At 42.1% G+C, this 19,979-nt stretch overlaps 1 protein-coding gene across 2 annotated transcripts in view; it reads left to right on the forward strand.

The window, feature by feature from the left end:
* The first annotated feature begins 6,852 nt into the window (after positions 1-6,852).
* adhfe1 (alcohol dehydrogenase iron containing 1) overlaps positions 6,853-19,979 on the forward strand; it is a 34,327-nt gene continuing 21,200 nt past the window's right edge. Inside the window, exons 1-6 of one of the 2 annotated variants that reach the window (XM_063064426.1) lie at positions 6,988-7,045; positions 7,382-7,520; positions 11,347-11,384; positions 12,954-12,997; positions 13,147-13,200; positions 19,418-19,572. In XM_063064426.1, coding sequence (XP_062920496.1) covers positions 13,147-13,200; positions 19,418-19,572 — 209 coding nt within the window. In that variant the 5' untranslated portion in view covers positions 6,988-7,045; positions 7,382-7,520; positions 11,347-11,384; positions 12,954-12,997. Of the gene's footprint in view, positions 7,046-7,381; positions 7,521-11,346; positions 11,385-12,953; positions 12,998-13,146; positions 13,201-19,417; positions 19,573-19,979 lie in introns of both variants that reach the window. The other variant, XM_063064417.1, reaches the window with a different exon arrangement.

Here is a 19,979-nt window from a genome sequence, read left to right on the forward strand (position 1 = left end):
AGCTGACGAGGAAAGTCTCCATATTTGACAGTAAGTGCACTTTTTTTTAGTTAATCTAGGTTATTTGTTTGCTGTGACATTGGTGATCCGCTTATTTGCCACATTTAAAACCATTACTCTTTGCCTGACAGGTTATTTTAATGCTTCTGTAACCCAAAGTAGAGTTAGAAAGATTTCATAATGATTTAATTGTTATTTGTATTTTTGTTTTAAAATTGCGTTTTAAAAACTTGATATAGAAACATAGAAAACCTACAGCACAATACAGGCCCTTCGGCCCACAATGCTGTGCCGAACATGTACTTTAGAAATTACCTAGGATTACCCATAATTCTCTATTTTTCTAAGCTCCATGTACCTGTCCAGGAGTCTGTTAAAAGACCCTGTCGTATCCTCCACCACCGTTGCCGGCAGCCCATTCCATGCACTCACCACCCTCTGCATTAAGAGAAACAACCCTGACATCTCTTCTGTACCTACTTCCAAGCACCTTAAAATTGTGCCCTCTCGTGTTAGCCATTTCAGCCCTGGGAGGAAGCATCTGATTATCCACACGATCAATGCCTCTCATCATCTATCAGGTCACCTCTCCTCTGTCGCTCCAAGGAGAAAAGGCCGAGTTAACTCAACCTATTTTCATAAGGCATGCTCCCCATTCCAGGCAATATCCTTGTAAATCTCCTCTGCACCCTTTCTATAGTTTCCAGATATTATCTGGCCTTGTTTATATGCTTAACTCAAAATCATCCTAGAATGCATAGATAACCACAGGCTTCTTTATTTAAAACTAATCTTAAATCCCACCCCTGCCCCATGCATCCAGTGGGCGTAATATAGTCCCCTTTCCCGGCAGACAAGGTCGAACTTTCAAGGCTACTCCTCCATCTTGTCTAAAAATAATATGCCTTCATTTCTTCCTAATGAAGCTGACTTCTTGGCCCAATGTTTGCTGATAATGACCTTCAAATTCTTTGTCGTGGACTTATCAAAGTGACCTTTCAACACTTGCATGAATAAAGATGTACTGAATTTCTCCAAAATCATAGAATGTGCTACTTAGAAACCAGCACTTCTATCTCCTTATTATTGGTAAACTACATTGTAATCATCATTGATCTTCTACAGCCTTTGACCATACCCTCTACCAACTCTGCACTGGGGAAGACTTGGCACAGCTAAGAGCTGCTGCCCGATAGCTTCAGTCTTGACCCTTGGTGCTGCCTCTGGAGTGTGTACATTGCCCGTGACCAGGTGGGTTTCCTCCAGGTGCTCTGGTTTCTTCCCACATACAAAAAGCATACAAATTGGTAGATCAATTGGTCGTTGTAAACTGTCTCTTGTATGCAGGAAAATTTAAATCTAGAGGGAGTAGAGTGGATTCGTGTGAAAGGTTGGCCTGAGTAGTCTTTTTCTGTGCTGAGGACTGACTGCATTTAGCTTTATAATTAATTCGCAGGGTTTCAGCACTTAAGGTAAGATCTGCATTAAATATCTCTGCTGCCTCATGCAAAGCTGTTTCAGAGCCAACCACATTACATCTCCCATCACTTCTAGGTCATAGAGTTCCAGGCACAGAGATAGCCTTCAGCCCACCTGGTGTGCCAAACTATTCTGCCTAGTTCCATCAACCTGGACTTGCACCATAGCCCTCCACAATCCTTCCACCCATGTACTTATCCAAACCCCTCAGATGTTAAAATTGAGCCTGTATCCCCCGCTTCTTCTGACAACTCATTCCACACACCACCCTCTGAGAGTGGAAAGAGTTTTGCCTCATGTTCTGCTTAAACATTGCACATGTAACCTATACCCTTTAGTTCAAGACTCACCCAACCTCAGTGGTAAAAGCCTGCTTGCATTTACAGTATATCCCTCATAATTTTGTATGTCGATCAAATCTTCTATGTTCTAGGAAATAAAGTCCTAACCTTTTCTCCCTTTGCCTATAACTCAGGTCCTCAAGTCTAAGCTATATCCTTGTACATTTTCTCTGTAGTCTTTCAATCTTTTCTGTAGATAGGTGACCAGAACTGCACACAGCACTCCAAATTAGGCCTTACCAATGTCTTAGACAATTTCAACATCATATCCTGACTCCTGTACTCAATACTTTGATTTTGAAGGCCAACGGGCTCAGAGGTCTTATCTATCAGTTACACCTCTCTCAAGAAATGATGGATCCCTTTGCTCTACCACACTATTGTTCACGGTGTGAGTCCTACCCTGGTGTGTCCTTCCATAGTGCAACACCTCACACTTGTCTGCATTCAGTTCCATCTGCAGGTCAAACAGCAAATTTCCTTATTAGTGAACCAGTCGGGTTTTTTACGTGTAATTTTAAATCACAGAGGTTCCTCACCCACATTGATAAATATGCATCAATGCAACTCTCTGGATTGCTAGTTCAATGCTTATCCCCTGTTATGTAGAATATAAAAGAGGAACAGGCTACAAAATCTGCTGAACACCATGTCAAGTTAAACTAAATTTCTGCCTGCACATAATCTGTACCCTTCCATTCCTTCATGTTGCCTGAAGTGCCTAAAAGCCCTTTAAACACCTTGATTGTATCTGTTTCCACCACTTCCTCTGGCAGCACATTGCAGACACCAATCAATCTGTAAAAAGAGAACAACTTGCACACCCTCTTTAAACTTTTCCCATCTCACCTTAAATGCAGGCCTTTTAGTATTCGACATTTCTACCCTGAGAAATGGGTTCTGACTACAAGATCGCTCCCTATATCAGTCATGCTTGTATACTTTGCCTTTAGATTTGACCTCCCAAGAAGTGCAACATCACACCTGTCCACATTAAACTCCCATCAGCCCATGTTTGTAAAAAATCCATATTCTGCTTTATCTTCTCATAACCTTTCCACAAATCTACTGATCATTTTGTCACCTGCAAACTTACTAACCCACCATTTACTCTTCTATCTATGTAATCGTGTGGTGTGGTAGCGTAGTGGTTAGCATAACACTATGACAGTACCAGCAACCCGGGTTCAATTTCTGCCACTGTCAGTAAGGAATTTGTACATTTTCCCCTGGACCGTGTAGGTGTCCTCATTGGGATGCTCTGGTTTCCTCCCACATCCCTAAGACGCACTGCTTAGTAGGTTAATTAGTGACATGGGTGCAAATAGGCAGCACGGCACATTGGGCCGGAAAGACCTGTTACTGTGCTGTATCTAAATAAATACATTCTATATATCACAAACAACAGGAGTGCCAGCTTTGATCCCTGCAGAACACCACTGGTCAGGGATCCAATCAGAATAACAGCCTTCCACCACCACCACCACCCTCTGCCTTCCAAGACCAAGCTAATTCTGAATCCAAACAACCAAATCATCTTGGATCCCGTGCATCTTCACCTTTAGGATCACCTTATCATAAGAAAACTTCTCAAATTCCGTACTAAAGTCAGTGTAAATAACATCCACTGTCCTACCCTCATCAATCACCTGTGTCACTTCCTCAAAATAAAAGCTCATTCCTTACACTAAGTCATGCTGACTGTCCCTAATCAGGCCATGCTTTTCTAAAATGCATAAATCCTCTTCCCTAAGAATCCTCACCAGTAGTTTCCCTGCCATTCACTGGCCTTTGATTTCCTGAAATGTACTGTGAAAATTTAAATTTCACTACTTCAACAAGTTAGGAACTATAAATAATTTGTAGATATTGACAATCATCTTGAATGCTGCAATAAAAATGAAGATTTGGAGGACGCAATCATCGATTGTGTTGTATGAAAGCAGTCCATTATCTATACTAGGTATCTGCGCTGATTTTATTCATTTACAGTCAATCAAAAGAACACTGCAGCGTACAGGTACAGTGGATGAATTCCTCTGTCGATAACAATGAGGAACTAGTACACAGATTTATACTACTGTAGTAGTATTGATAGTGTTCTAATTTGCCCTTTCATTTAAATACATAATTTGTTACCCAGTTAAATGCTAGTTTGTATTTTTTAATACCTTTTTAATTATTTCCATGAAACTTCAGCCAATTGGGGCAGTGGCTTAATTGGACCAAACTGTATTGGTCCCAATGTATCTCAATTAAGCAAAATCCTCTGTTCTTATTTTGCTTCTCCTATCAGATTACATTCATAAGTCTGGCTGTTTATGTTTTGCAGTTGTGGAGACTCTACATTTTTTTAAATGACATATTTCTCATTTCCACTGTTGCTAATGAATTTCTTGCAAATTTTCAATTACAGAACTTGAGGAATTGCCTTATTTCCTTTAATATTGTATTTTATAGGCAGTCACTATTGTTACACAGGTAAACGTAATAATCGAATAAGAATGTTTGCCTGGTCATCGGGTAAACTCTTCCCTCTAACTCAAACATCATAATGAAACCCTTTACATCCAATTCAAAATATAGTAACAGAAAATGGCTGGAGGAACTACATAGATGTTGCCTGGCCTGAGTTGTTCCAGCATTTTGTGTGCATTGCTTGGACAAGGCCTGCAGCGCGTGGTGAAGACGGCCCAGTGAATTGTCAGGACGGAGCTCCCAGGACTGGACACCATCTATTCCAGCAGACTCAGGAGGAAAGCAATCAGCATAACCAGAGACACCACACACCCCGGCCACTCCCTGTTTGACCCGCTGCCATCCAGCAAAAGGTTCAGGACCCTAAAAGTCAGAACAAGTAGACTGAGGAACAGCTTCTATCCCAGAGCTGTGGCCTCCATCACACCACTCCCACAGAACAATGACTGAAACTGTGAGCGCACACATGCACACACAAGGACTCAAATACTTGCACTAATGGCACTTTGTGCATTACTGTGATATTCTGGTGCTGCTGCAACTTATTTTCCGTTACTTATCCATTTAATACTGTTTTTCTATTATGGTCTTGTTTTTATCTACCGCTTTATTTAATTGCCTGAGAGGAAGCCAAACAGAGTACCTATGTATAATGACAATAAAGATCATTCAATTCAATTCAATTCAGCATCTGCAGATTTTCTCTTGTTCAAAATATATAGTAATGTGCACACTATGATTCTCCAGTCCTGTACTGGATTATTCTACATCTGACCCTTACGTACTGTATTCAGAATCATAATTTGTTCAAAGCAAAGTGAGTGAGAAGACGCTATTTTCCTGCAAGTTGATTAGTAACCAGAGGGCACAAGCTGAGCATAAGATAAGGAAATGTTCTCCTTTACTGTAGCAGTTGCTATGATCCTAAAAGTTATCCGAAAAAACTGAAATTCCTGAAGACCTTATAGATAACCAGACTGAGGTTAATGGTAATTCTTTTAAGAACTGGCATTGGTACAAACGGCCGAGTGGCCTCTTTCGACAATAACACATTTTTTTCTTTTGTACTTACTTGTACACGATCAAATATTGTTGCTGGATTTACAATGTGCAATATACAGACATCCCACCTCTCCTGGAAGTTCCAGGAGTCTCCCACATATTGATAGTGGCTCCCTGACGCCTGCAAATTATATACAATATCCCGGAAATCGATTTTTTTTTGAGCGAGCGAGAGGGAGAGAGAGAAGAGAGAGAGCGAGTGACAGGCGTACTGAGACAGTGACAGAGAGTTTCCTGATTGGTCTCTCTTTGTGCTAAGTAGACCTATTAGTTTTTTCTGTGGGTGGGCTTTACAGTTGACCTCTCTCTCTCTCTTTCATTGTCCATCAGTTCAGTTTAGTCTCATGCAGCACCATGGCAGAGTGTTCCAAAAAAAGAAAATATAAAACGTACTTCACCCCAGACTACACTAAAGTGTACCCCTGCCTAATAGGGATCAAAAATAATGACAGTATTGCTTGCTGCACTGTTTGCAACAGTGACTTTTCTATTGCCAATGGTGGGTTAAATGACTGTAAAAGACATGTTGAGGTGAGATTAACAGGTGTCATTCGTTCATTAGCATAGCTAACGTTATTTAAACTAGCTGGCTTGTGCTACTCTATTGATGTCCTATGTGATAAGTCCAAACTCCCTGTAGACTTGCTTAAAGTTGTCTGAACTAACCTTGAAGGACTGGTGCCAAACTACAAAAGTTTGCCAGTTGATGAGTTCTGGGGGAAGCTGTACAAAGTAAAATCTGTGAGCACGGGGCAGTTCAGATTCAAAGAGCTGTGCCAGTTGATGAAGCTGCTTTTGGTGCTGCCAAATTCTAACTGTGATGTAGAAAGGGCATTCTGCATGCTGCGTCACATTAAGGCAGAATTCAGAAGTCAGCTGTCACACAAAACACTTGTGAATCTGATGTCTTGCAAATTTAACAAATTCATTGACAAAGACTGCTATGAGGTTGAGACTTCCGGCAAAATGCTCAAATCTGCCAAGCAAGCCACATTACAGTACAAGGACAGTTTGCAAAAGAAATAGAAAAGCTGTTTGCATCAACATTTAGCTTTAGCATTGCGACTGCTAAAAAAATACTCAACAAGGAATATATATATATTTGTATGTAAATAGTTTCAATATGTGATCAAATCAATTGTTGTGTTCTTTGATAATCAAACACACGTGTTGGCGCGTGGCCAAGTACAAACGTAGTGAAGGTTTCTCTGGTGATCCGAAGGTAGCTAGTTCGAGCCTCAACTGAGGCAGTGTGCTGTGTCCATAACCACACATTGCTCTGCGACGACAGCGGTGCGCTGCCAAGCTGTGTCGCCCCTAGTGCCCTTCCCTTGGACAACATCAGTGGCGTGGTGAGGGGAGACTTGCAGCATAGGCAACTGCCAGTTTTCCATACAACCTTCCAAGGCGCTAATCCATGGTCTCACGTGACTAACGGATGCCTGTTATCTATTATTATCATCATCAAATGTCCTGTATACATACACTCGTGGAGGTCGACCGGGGGGTGCTACCTCCCTGAAATGAGTTTTTGCAGGGTGGGATGTCTGAATATATCAATCAGTATAATATAGTTGAGCTGACGTATTGTGGGCCACTTTGACCCCCGGTAACTCACACAACTCGTTAATCATGGCCGTTCGGGAGAGGGTTGCTCATCTGTTGAGACAGCTGCAAAGTGCCTCGTAAGTGACAGTCTCTCGCTGCCGCTGCCGCCGCCGCCCGGGGGCGGGCCATTGGGTTGCTTGGCTAGCGCCAGCTGAACTCAACGGGACCGTAGGGAATCGGGAATCTGGCCGTCTGGAGACGGGTCGGGGTCGGGGTTAGGGCCGAGCGCTGGTTTATCGGCGCCTTGTGGTTTCGCTCCGCTGCCCCCGGCCAGCCAGGGCGCTGAGGTTGAGCCAAAGTACTGGTCGTGCGGGCCTCCGGACTTTACTGGCATCAGTACAACCAGATGAAATTTATAAAAATGTCACTCTTAAGTTCGAACCACAACACCCGCAAACTTTTTTTTTCCCCAGTTTGCTGACACCGAGAGTCTGGGCTGCTACTAGATAACAGGAGAGGTGGCTACGGCCCTGTCGCCGCGCATAACCTTGCAGCTTGGTCTACTGTTAACGCCAACGGCAATCTCACAGATTTGGAAACAAAACATAGCAGGTTGGGCTGCACTTGTGCAGGCAGAATTCTTCAATGTCTCAGTATGTTGCTCTGTCGTCAGAACAACAATATTTTTAAATAAAACATGAAAAGATTTCCCGTTGATGCTAGATGTTGTTGATTTCAACAATTGTACTGCAATTCATTCAGCCGCAAGCGCAATATCAATGGTAGGCAATTTAGTAACAACCTGACACTTAATGGGCAACTGAAGCATATCATACTTGATCTATAATTGTATATACAGGTCCAGTCATTTTGAAACAAGACCCCTATGCATAGAATTACTAGAAGCTGGCCATACTACCAGGTGACTTCCATCCCTTTTCATTGACCTTCAGCGTAACCTATATTCTACATTTTGTTTACTTTTATATTCATCTATATTCTTTATTTCAAGTATTCCTTGTGATAAGGGGTGGGAAGTTCAAGGGAGATATTAGAGGAAGGTTTTTTTACTCAGAGAGTGGTCGGTGCATGGAATGCACTGCCTGAGTCAGTGGTGGAGGCAGATACACTAGTGAAATTTAAGAGACTACTAGACAGGTATATGGAGGAATTTAAGGTGCGGGGTGGGGGTTATATGGGAGGCAGGGTTTGAGGGCCGGCACAACATTGTGAGCCGAAGGGCCTGTACTGTACTATTCTGTGTTCTATGTTGAGTTCCATATTCTCATCTCTCTCTGGGTAAAACAGTTTCTTGAGAATTGACATATTAATTTGGCAGTGATTATCTTGTACTTATCCTGACAGTTGGACAGTTCCCAATCTCCCATAGTGTCCTTTTTAGACTCTTGTTAAGTTATCCAGCTGCCTACCACCTCCTTCATGGTTCCACCTCCTTCTACTATCCATTGTGTTTTTCCCTATTCTTTCTTCACATTTCCTGCCTATCACCTCCCTGCCTCCCGCCCCCACCCCTTTATCTTTCCCTTTACTGGTTCTTCACCTGGAACCTACCAGCCTTCTCCTTCCCACCTTCTTTATAGGGCCTCTGCCCCTTCCCCCTACAGTCCTGACGAAGGCTTCTGGCCCGAAACGTCGACCGATCTTTTCCACGGATGCTGCCCGACCTGCTGAGTTCCTCCAGCGTGTTGTGAGTGTTGCTTTGACCCCAGCATCTGCAGATTATTTTGTGTTAAGTTATCCATTTGTCTCCTGATTTCCAGTGAAAAGAACTAAACCAGTTCAACCTTTTAAAGTCCTTTTTGCATCTTCAATGCTTTTGCATTTTTTAATCATTGTCACATGATTGAGTGTTAAAGGTTACAGGAGAATGGATTGGGAGGGAACAATAAATCGGCCGTGATTGAATGGCAGTTAGACTCAAGGGGCTAAATGGCCCAGTTTTGCTCCCATGTCTGATGGTCCCTTTTGCGATATCGAAAACAGGACCATGTGCGGTAATGTAAGAAGGATTTAATCAAGGTATTTGATGTGTCTTCTCTGACATTCTGTTCTGTCCTTCTAAAGAAGTGAAAAGTACGTGACCTGAATTATTAGTTTGAATTGTTGCTTCAAGTGATGTATGTGACTCTAGATCCCTTGGTGTGTCTGTTGTCTTTAGGTTCCTATTATCTAGGAATATAGAGGTTTTATTTCTAACTACATGTAACAGCATTATTCTTATTTGTATCAAAATTAATTTGCCATACACAGTCTCATTCTGCAAGGTTATTAATGTCACAGTTTTCCAAAGTATTAACTCTTAGCATCTACAAATTTTGAAATTATAAATCCAGTTGTGCTAGCACCAATCACTGCAGAATATCCTTATCAATATTTGATGGTTTGAGTAACAGTACTTAACCTTACTCTGTTTTGCAGTCAATTTGCTTTGTCTTGTCTTCTGATTGTATACATGCTGACTTTTTTTCATAAGCCTAAGTAGCAGTGTCTTACTGAAGACCTATAATGGCAGTGACTATGTTTCCAGACGTACCTTATTTGGTCTAATGTATTTGTGGTATCCTAAGGATATGAGAAAAGATGTACTGTATGTATGCATGTCTTTCTATCCTTGGCTATTCACACTGTTCCTCCTTCAAGAAATTCAAAAGATTGGTCAGGCATTACTTTTCCTTAGATCACACTGTAGAACAGCAGCAACAGATGTCCTTCCCAGTCTCGTCAATTCTGCCATTGAAATTTAAACAGTGAAAACTGATTAATGTTTCATGGCAATGAACTTTTAATAAAGCCCACAACATTTCTTTCAGTTCTATTGAGGGATTATCCAGCGGAAATGTTAATGCTGTTCCTTATCCTGCCATGCTTTTCAATTACTTTTTTTAAATTTCCTATTTCCAGGGTCTGTAGCATTTTATTTTCGAAACAATGATCTGTTGGTTACTCAGTTTTAATTGTGCACTAATATATTATAGTGAACAGGAGCCACATTATTGATGGACTAAAATTACAGAGCAGTGGACTTTTGAAATTCTGTTTTTCGGATACAAACTTTTAAGTTTGTTTAATTGAATTGCTACACAGTGCTTTGAAGTAGAGCAGGGGTAAAACAATAACAATGAAGTTTAAAGTGTAACAGCTACAGAGAAAGTGCAGATAAACAATTATTGGGAAGGTTATTATAATTTTACTGAGCTAGTCATCAAACTCTGCTGTGAAATTTCTGTTGTAAATATAAACATTTGTCTTTTTTTTAATCCTCTGATAAGTTCCTATAGAAATGGCAACTTGTACCTACCACATAAGAAAAAAAGCTGTCTGCAATTTGAAGTGGAGGCATTCTGAATTCAACCAGAAATTGGAATGAGTATCCTTCAAGGAGTAAACTTTAGAAACATAGAAAACCTACAGCACAGTATAGGCCCTTCGGCCCACAAAGCTGTGCCGAACATGTACTTACTTTAGAAATTACCTAGAGTCACGTATAGCCCTCTATTTGTCTAAGTTCCATGTACCTGTCCAAGAGTCTCTTAAAAAACCCTATCATATCCCGCTGCACCACCATCACCGGCAGCCCATTCCACGCACTCACCACTCCCTGCGTAAAAAAAACTTACTCCTGACATCTCCTCTGTATCTACTCCCAAGCACCTTAAAATTGTGTCCTCTCATGTTCGCCATTTCAGCCCTGGGGAAAAGCCTCTGACTATCCACACGATCAATGCCTCTCATCATCTTATACACCTCTATCAGGTCACCTCTCATCCTCCGTTGCTCCAAGGAGAAAAGGCCAAGTTCACTCAACCTATTCTCCTAAGGCATGCTCCCCAATCCAGGCAGCGTCCTTATAAATCTCCTCTGCACCCATTCTATAGTTTCCACATCCTTCCTGTAGTGTGGTGACCAGAACTGAGCACAATACTCCAAATGGGGTCTGACCAGTCCTATTTAGCTGTAACATTACCTCTCGGCTCTTGAACTCAATCCCACGGTTGATGAAGGCCAGTACACCATATGCCTTCTTAACCACACAGTCAACCTGCACAGTAGCTTTGAGTGTTCTATGGACTCGGACCCCAAGTCCCCTCTGATCCTCCACACTGCCAAGAATCTTACCATTTATACTATATTCTGCCATCATATTTGACCTACCAAAATGAACCACCTCACACTTATCTAGGTTGAACTTTACCCTGTATTTACAAGTTTGGTGTAGATACACACCTCAAAATACTTTCTAATAACACAGAAATTGAAAAACAGCCTGTTGTTTTATACCAATATACTGTAGATTAAGTTTTAGAACAACAGTTTGGACATTTTAATGCAGGACTATTGAGAAATAAATATTAAGTGCAAGTTTATTTGAATGCTTTTAAAAGCAACATGGATTGAATATTTTTTCTTATTTCACCAGATGTCGATGTCCTGCTCACTCTCAAACCTACTCACAAGGTAAGATTCTGTTACAAGGCTGTGAATACAGCCCCAGTGCCATCAAATGTTCATCATATGATAACCTTTTCATTCTCTTGAATCATCCTTGTGAACCTCCTCTGAACCCTCTCCAATGCCAGCACATCTTCTCTTAGATAAGGACCCCAAAACGGTTCACAATACTAAAAGTGAGGCCTCACCTGTGCCTTATAAAGCCTCAGCATCATATCCCTACTCTTATATTCTAGACCTCTTAAAATGAATACTAACATTGCATTTGCCATCTTCACCACTGACTCAACCTGCAAGTTAACCTTTAGGGTGTTCTGCACAAGGACTCCCAAGTCCCTTTGCATCTCAGATTTTTGGATTTTCTCCCCGTTTAGAAAACAGTCTACTCATTTAAATTCTTCTACCAAAGTGCAAGACCATGCATTTTCCAATATTGTATTTCATTTGCCACTTTCTTGCCTATTCTCCTAATCTGTCTGTCCTTCTGTAACCTTCCTGTTTCCTCAACACTACCTGCCCCTCCACCAATCTCCGTATCATCTGCAAACTTGGCAACAAAGCCATCTATTCCATCACCTGAATCATTGATATACAGCATAAAAAGAGTGGTCCCAACACCGAACCCAGCGGAACACCACTAGCCACTGGCAGGCAACCAGAAAAGGATCCTTTTATTCCCATTCGCTGCCTCCTACCAATCAGCCAATGCTCTAACCATGTTAGTAACTTTCCCGTAATACCATGGGCTGTTAACTTGGTAAGCAGCCTCATGTGTGGCACCTTGTCAAAGGCCTTCTGAAAGTCCAAATATACAACAACAATCACAACATCCCCTTTATCTATCCTACTTGTACTCTCCTCAAAGGATTCAACAGGTTTGTCAGGCAAGATTTTTCCTTAAGGAAACCATGCTGACTTTGTCCTATCTTATCCTGTGTCTCCAAGTACTACATAACCTCATCCTTAACAATTGACTCCAATATCTTCCCAACCACTGAGGTCAGGATAACTTGTCTATAATTTCCTTTCTGCTGCCTTTCACCTTTCTTAAAGAGTGGAGTGACATTTGCAATTGTCCAGTCCTCTGGCACCATGCCAGAGCCCAATGATTTTTGAAAGATCATTACTAATGTCTCCACAATCTCTACTGCTACCTCTTTCAGAACCCTAGGATGCAGTTCATCTGGTCTGGGTGACTTATGCACCTTTAGGTCTTTCAGCTTTTTGAGCACCTTCTCCCTTATAATAGTAACTGCACTCACTTCTCTTCCCTCACACCCTTCAACAGCTGGCACAGTGCTAGTGTCTTCCACTGTGAAGACTGATGCAAAATACTCATTTAGGTCATCTGTCATCTACTTGGCTCCTGTTATTTTACTTTTTAATAGTTTTATATGATAAAAGAATGTGAAATTGATCTCTCAGAAGAGAAGAGGACACAGTACAGTACTGGATTACTAAAATTATGTAAAGAATTTAGGCCCAGAAGTTCACAATACTTGATAGATTTGAGATAACAATGATATAAGAATGATTGGAAGTTATGAGCTTACTACTGATGTTTTTGTGTTTCAGCACCGGGACATGTTACAACCAGAGCAACAGACTATGCTTTTGAGGTACATATAATTCACCAAATGTCCTCTGATTTTTTTTTACAACTTTTATTCACTTGATCAGTTATAATGCAGATAAACTCTATCACAATATGGTAACATATTTTCTTTCTCCAAACTGCCAATCTCTGTACATCTTGGTTCTGTTTTAGATGGCTTGTTCGAATATCCGATATGGAGAAGGAGTGACAAATGAAGTTGGTATGGTAAGGGAATTTATTCAAAAGCCTTCATTAAGACTTAAACTTCATTGAGTAAGTTTGAACAATAATTCAACACTCATCTGCAACAATTCTGGACGTTCAGTGCATCAGAATCAGAATCTGGTGCATTTAATGTCAGAGAAATGTATACAATATACATCCTGAAATTCTTTTTCATGGGCATATGTAATGAAACTTGTTGTTTTACATAATAATAGGGAAAAGCTGTGAATTTACAATGAGTATATAAAATAGTTAAATAGTAGTGCAAAAATAGAAACAAAAAAGTAGTGAGGTAGTGTTCATGGGTTCAATGTCCATTCAGAAATTGGATGGCAGAGGGGAAGAAGCTGTTCCTGAATCATTGAATATGTAGCTTCTGATTTCTATACATCCTACCTGGTGGTAGCAATGAGAACAAGGCATGGCCTGAGTGATGGCATCCTTAATGATGGACGCCGCCTTTTTGAGGCATCGCGCCTTTAACATAACCAGGATACTACAGAGGCTAGTGCCGATGATGGAGCTGACTAAGTTTACAACTCTCTGCAGCTTATTTCAATCCTGCGCAGTAGCCTCCCCCGCCCCCTGCCCTATACCAGACGGTGATGCAGCCAGTTAGAATGTTCTCCATGGTACATCTGTAGACATTTGCAAGTGTCTTTGGTGTCAAACCAAATTTCTTCAAGCTCCTAATAAAATATAGCTGTTGTGCCTTTTTGCAGCTGTATCAATATGTTGGGTCCAGGTTAGCTCCTCAGAAACCCAAGCACTTTGAAATTGCTCACTCTTCACTTCTGATCCCTCTGTGAGGATTGGTTTATGTTTGCTTGTCTTACCTTTCCTGAAGTCCATAATCAGTTCTTTGGTCTTACTGACATTAAGTGCAAGGTTGTTGCTGTAACATGACTCAACCAGCTGAGAAAACTCCCTCCTGTACGCCCTCTCATCACCATCCAAAACTCTGCCAACAATAGATGTATCATTAGCAAACTTATAGATGGTATTTGAGCTACGCCTAGCCACACAGTCATAGGTGTAGAGAGAGTAGAGCAGTGGGTAAACACACACCCCTGAGGTGTGCCAGTGTTGATTGTCAGCAAGAATTGTCTAAGGATATGTCTGTGGTGTTTTTTTTTTGAAATGCATCACTCTTCTGTACAACACTATTGAAGACATACATCAATAGAGTCATAGGCATATTGTGGGAAAAGAAAATACATTCAGTAACTTGGTATGTAAAATATTACTGGAAGCCCACAGAATATCTGTGGAAAGAGAAACAATTTTGGGTCACAGAAATTCTTTGATTCATTTTAATAACTATCTTCCATCGTGCTACCCATAGTACTGACTTATTTGTCAAACAAAATCAGCGATTGAAACATAGTCCCTCCATCTTTGATGTCCCAGAAGTAATTGCAATGATGCATTATTGAATGCGGGTAATGTCCTTGATCCAGCTCCATCATTCTGGTAAGATGGCCTCTCTGGAACCAACCAAAGGTGTAATTGTTCATCCTTTACATATTAGTAGGGAAGTGGTGTTAGGTAAATTGAAGGGATTGAAGGCAGATAAATCCCCAGGGCCAGATGGTCTGCATCCCAGAGTGCTTAAGGAAGTAGCCCAAGAAATAGTGGATGCATTAGTGATAATTTTTCAAAACTCGTTAGATTCTGGACTAGTTCCTGAGGATTGGAGAGTGGCTAATGTAACCCCACTTTTTAAAAAAGGAGGGAGAGAGAAACCGGGGAATTATAGACCGGTTAACCTAACGTCGGTGGTGGGGAAACTGCTGGAATCAGTTATCAAAGATGTGATAATAGCACATTTGGAAAGCGGTGAAATGATCGGACAAAGTCAGCATGGATTTGTGAAAGGAAAATCATGTCTGACGAATCTCATAGAATTTTTTGAGGATGTAACTAGTAGAGTGGATGGGGGAGAGCCAGTGGATGTGGTATATTTGGATTTTCAAAAGGCTTTTGACAAGGTCCCACACAGGAGATTAGTGTGCAAACTTAAAGCACACGGTATTGGGGGTAAGGTATTGATGTGGATAGAGAATTGGTTAGCAGACAGGAAGCAAAGAGTGGGAATAAACGGGACCTTTTCAGAATGGCAGGCGGTGACTGGTGGGGTACCGCAAGGCTCAGTGCTGGGACCCCAGTTGTTTACAATATATATTAATGACTTGGATGAGGGAATTAAATGCAGCGTCTCCAAGTTTGCGGATGACACGAAGCTGGGTGGCAGTGTTAGCTGTGAGGAGGATGATAAGAGGATGCAGAGTGACTTGGATAGGTTGGGTGAGTGGGCAAATTCATGGCAGATACAATTTAATGTGGATAAATGTGAAGTTATCCACTTTGGTGGCAAAAATAGGAAAACAGATTATTATCTGAATGGTGTCCGATTAGGAAAAGGGGAGGTGCAACGAGACCTGGGTGTCATTATACACCAGTCATTGAAAGTGGGCATGCAGGTACAGCAGGCGGTGAAAAAGGCGAATGGTATGCTGGCATTTATAGCGAGAGGATTCGAGTACAGGAGCAGGGAGGTACTACTGCAGTTGTACAAGGCCTTGGTGAGACCACACCTGGAGTATTGTGTGCAGTTCTGGTCCCCTAATCTGAGGAAAGACATCCTTGCCATAGAGGGAGTACAAAGAAGGTTCACCAGATTGATTCCTGGGATGGCAGGACTTTCATATGAAGAAAGACTGGATGAACTGAGCTTGTACTCGTTGGAATTTAGAAGATTGAGGGGGGATCTGATTGAAACGTATAAAATCCTAAGGGGATTGGACAGGCTAGATGCAGGAAGATTGTTCCCAATGTTGGGGGAGTCCAGAACGAGGGGTCACAGTTTGAGGATAAAGGGGAAGCCTTTTAGGACCGAGATTAGGAAAAACTTCTTCACACAGAGAGTGGTGAATCTGTGGAATTCTCTGCCACAGGAAACAGTTGAGGCCAGTTCATTGGCTATATTTAAGAGGGAGTTATATATGGCCCTTGTGGCTACGGGGATCAGGGGGTATGGAGGGAAGGCTGGTGCAGGGTTCTGAGTTGGATGATCAGCCATGATCATAATAAATGGCGGTGCAGGCTCGAAGGGCCGAATGGCCTACTCCTGCACCTATTTTCTATGTTTCTATGTTTAGAATTGCAAGGCACCGCTGGATAATAAAAACATGAAGTACTGCAGGTCTGCCCATCAGCGAGTTGCTTGATGGTGGTGGAGGTGGACTTGTTGCCTGCTACAGTCACCTGGGGAAGAAGGCGTCAGAGGTGGTGCATGGAGGCAGTGCACAGTCCAACAAACAGTGCAAGTGATTGTCTTGATATTTTTCTTGTGATCACAAGACCCTGTGGACATTGGTAATATAGAATACTGCAAGTCGACATCACTGGTTCATTGGAGAGACCCGACAGTGTGGGAGCTGTGTGGCTTCGGTTGTTAGATGGACAGGGCTCTTACGCCATGAGGTCGGGGTCGCCTGTTGCAGCTGCCTAGGGGAAGAGACACCTGAGGTGGTGTGGCATGGCTAAGTTGGAAGCTGGCCCTGCTCATCAATGCTGCCCTCCCCTTGGCAGAAAACGAACTGCATTGCGTCTGTCTGCGGCTGCAGTGGTGCACAATGAAGAACCGCTGCATGCTTGTTCCTGCAGGAATGCAGCTCCAGGACAGCATCCCATGCACCACCAATTTACACTGAGGGACTTGGGCATTTTCTCAGGACTCTGTGCTTTACCGCTATCACAGTTGCATGTGCTATGTGTGCCTTGTGCTGTGTGTGACTGTTGTGTATTGTGTTTGGCCCAGGCGGAACACTGTTTTATAGAACATACATAGAATAGTACAGCACAGTACAGGCCCTTCGGCCCACAATGTTGTGCCGACCCTCAAACCCTGCCTCCCATATAAGCCCCCACCTTAGATTCCTCCATATACCTGTCTAGTAGTCTCTTAAACTTCACTAGTGTATCTGCCTCCACCACTGACTCAGGCAGTGCATTCCATACACCAACCACTCTCTGAGTAAAAAACCTTCCTCTAATATCCCCCTTGAACTTCCCACCCCTTACCTTAAAGCCATGCCCTCTTGTATTGAGCAGTGGTGCCCTGGGGAAGAGGTGCCGGCTGTCCACTCTATCTATTCCTCTTATTATCTTGTACACCTCTATCATGTCTCCTCTCATCCTCCTTCTCTCCAAAGAGTAAAGCCCTAGCTCCCTTAATCTCTGATCATAATGCATACTTTCTAAACCAGGCAGCATCCTGGTAAATCTCCTCTGTACCCTTTCCAATGCTTCCACATCCTTCCTATAGTGAGGTGACCAGAACTGGACACAGTACTCCAAATGTGGCCTAACCAGAGTTTTATAGATCTGCATCATTACATTGCGACTCTTAAACTCTATCCCTCGACTTATGAAAGCTAACACCCCGTAAGCTTTCTTAATTACCCTATCCACCTGTGAGGCAACTTTCAGGGATCTGTGGACATGTACCCCGAGATCCCTCTGCTCCTCCACACTACCAAGTATCCTGCCATTTACTTTGTACTCTGCCTTGGAGTTTGTCCTTCCAAAGTGTACCACTCCACATTTCTCCGGGTTGAACTCCATCTGCCACTTCTCAGCCCAATTCTGCATCCTATCAATGTCTCTCTGCAATCTTTGACAATCCTCTACACTATCCACAACACCACCAACATTTGTGTCATCTGCAAACTTGCCAACCCACCCTTCTCCCCCCACATCCAGGTCGTTAATAAAAATCACGAAAAGTAAAGGTCCCAGAACAGATCCTTGTGGGACACCACTAGTCACAATCCTCCAATCTGAATGTACTCCCTCCACCACCACCCTCTGCCTTCTGCAGGCAAGCAATTCTGAATCCACCTGGCCAAACTTCCCTGGATCGCATGCCTTCTAACTTTCTGAATAAGCCTACCGTGTGGAACCTTGTCGAATGCCTTACTAAAATCCATATAGATCACATCCACTGCACTACCCTCATCTATATGCCTGGTCACCTCCTCAAAGAACTCTATCAGGCTTGTTAGACACGATCTGCCCTTCACAAAGCCATGCTGACTGTCCCTGATCAGACCATGATTCTCTAAATGCCTATAGATCCTATCTCTAAGAATCTTTTCCAACAGCTTTCCCACCACAGGCGTAAGGCTCACTGATCTATAATTACCCGGACTATCCCTACTACCTTTTTTGAACAAGGGAACAACATTCGCCTCCCTCCAATCCTCCGGTACCATTCCCGTGGACAACGAGGACATAAAGATCCTAGCCAGAGACTCAGCAATTTCTTCTCTCGCCTCGCGGAGCAGCCTGGGGAATATTCCGTCAGGCCCCAGGAACTTACCTGTCCTAATGTATTTTAACAACTCCAACACCTCCTCTCCCTTAATAGCAACATGCTCCAGAACATCAACCTCACTCATATTGTCCTCACCATCATCAAGTTCCCTCTCATTGATGAATACCGAAGAGAAGTATTCATTGAGGACCTCGCTCACTTCCACAACCTCCAGGCACATCTTCCCACCTTTATCTCTAATCAGTCCTACCTTCACTCCTTTGGCACTATTCACATGTAGGGTTAATGACAATTAAACTTGAATTTGAACTTCATCATTCACACTCAACACCTCCAAATTCTATCTATGTCTGAAGCAAAAAATGATTGAGATGGTGACACCTTAGGTTGTCTACAGAGCTCTGTCTACGGAATTCCACTCCAGCTCTGACCACATCCCTATAAGGAAACAACATTTGTTTTTAAGAAAGGAAAATAAATGGAACTGCAGATACTAGGATCTGAAACAACGACAAAAATGCTGGAAGAACTCAGGCGGTCGGGCAGAAAATTCGAAAGAAGGAGACTGAAACATTAACTGGAGTCTTTCCACCACTTTTACATTTGATTTAATGTTGGTCCCACCATTATAGAGAATATACTTATGTATCCAATGAGACTGACATTGATTTGTTAGGTATGTTTTCTTTAAGCACATTGGCTTGAACTGAATCATGTAACTATAAGGATGGTAGAATGTAAACTGATTCGTCTTTTCTGACTAGCATTTCAAGGAGGGTAGAGTTTAAACAAAATCGTTAGTTGTTCACTACTAATTGTTGAATGTTTCTCTGAGTTTTTCATCTAAAAATAATTCAGATTCTGGTACTCCAATAGGACCTTCAGAACATTGGGGCCAGGAAAGTTTGCGTAATGACAGACAAAAATCTGGCTAAGCTTCCTCCTGTCAAAGCTGTCCTGGATTCACTAGTTAAGAATGGAGTAAACTTTCAAGTGTTTGACAAGGTCAGAGTGGAGCCAACTGATTTAAGGTAAGCTGCACTTCATTTCAATGAAAGTTTAAGGAACAAAGTTTTAATAGAGCAATTGTCGGTGATATCATTAACATTGCTGTTACACTAGGAATTTAAAAACAAAGTAGAAATTGAATCACATATCACTGCATTATAGTGCCTTGGATGTTTCAAAACTTAATGAAAATAAATTAAAGAGGAAACTCTGGATCATTGCAGGTGTGAAGATTTAGGCCTTTTGGGACTTTGGAGTGGAGATCAGCTGAGGTGGATGCACAGTGATCAAACAATTATAGGGAGGGTTGCGGAAAGAGATCACGTCTCAGAAGCATTTGATAGGGTCCATTGAGGACTGAATAGGAACTATTAATTTGGAGAATCAGTCCTAACAGAGGGTCAGGGATGAAATTGGTTGCATGGCTTGG

This window comes from Mobula hypostoma, chromosome 1, assembly GCF_963921235.1.
Source record: "Mobula hypostoma chromosome 1, sMobHyp1.1, whole genome shotgun sequence".
Lineage (NCBI taxonomy): Eukaryota > Metazoa > Chordata > Chondrichthyes > Myliobatiformes > Myliobatidae > Mobula > Mobula hypostoma.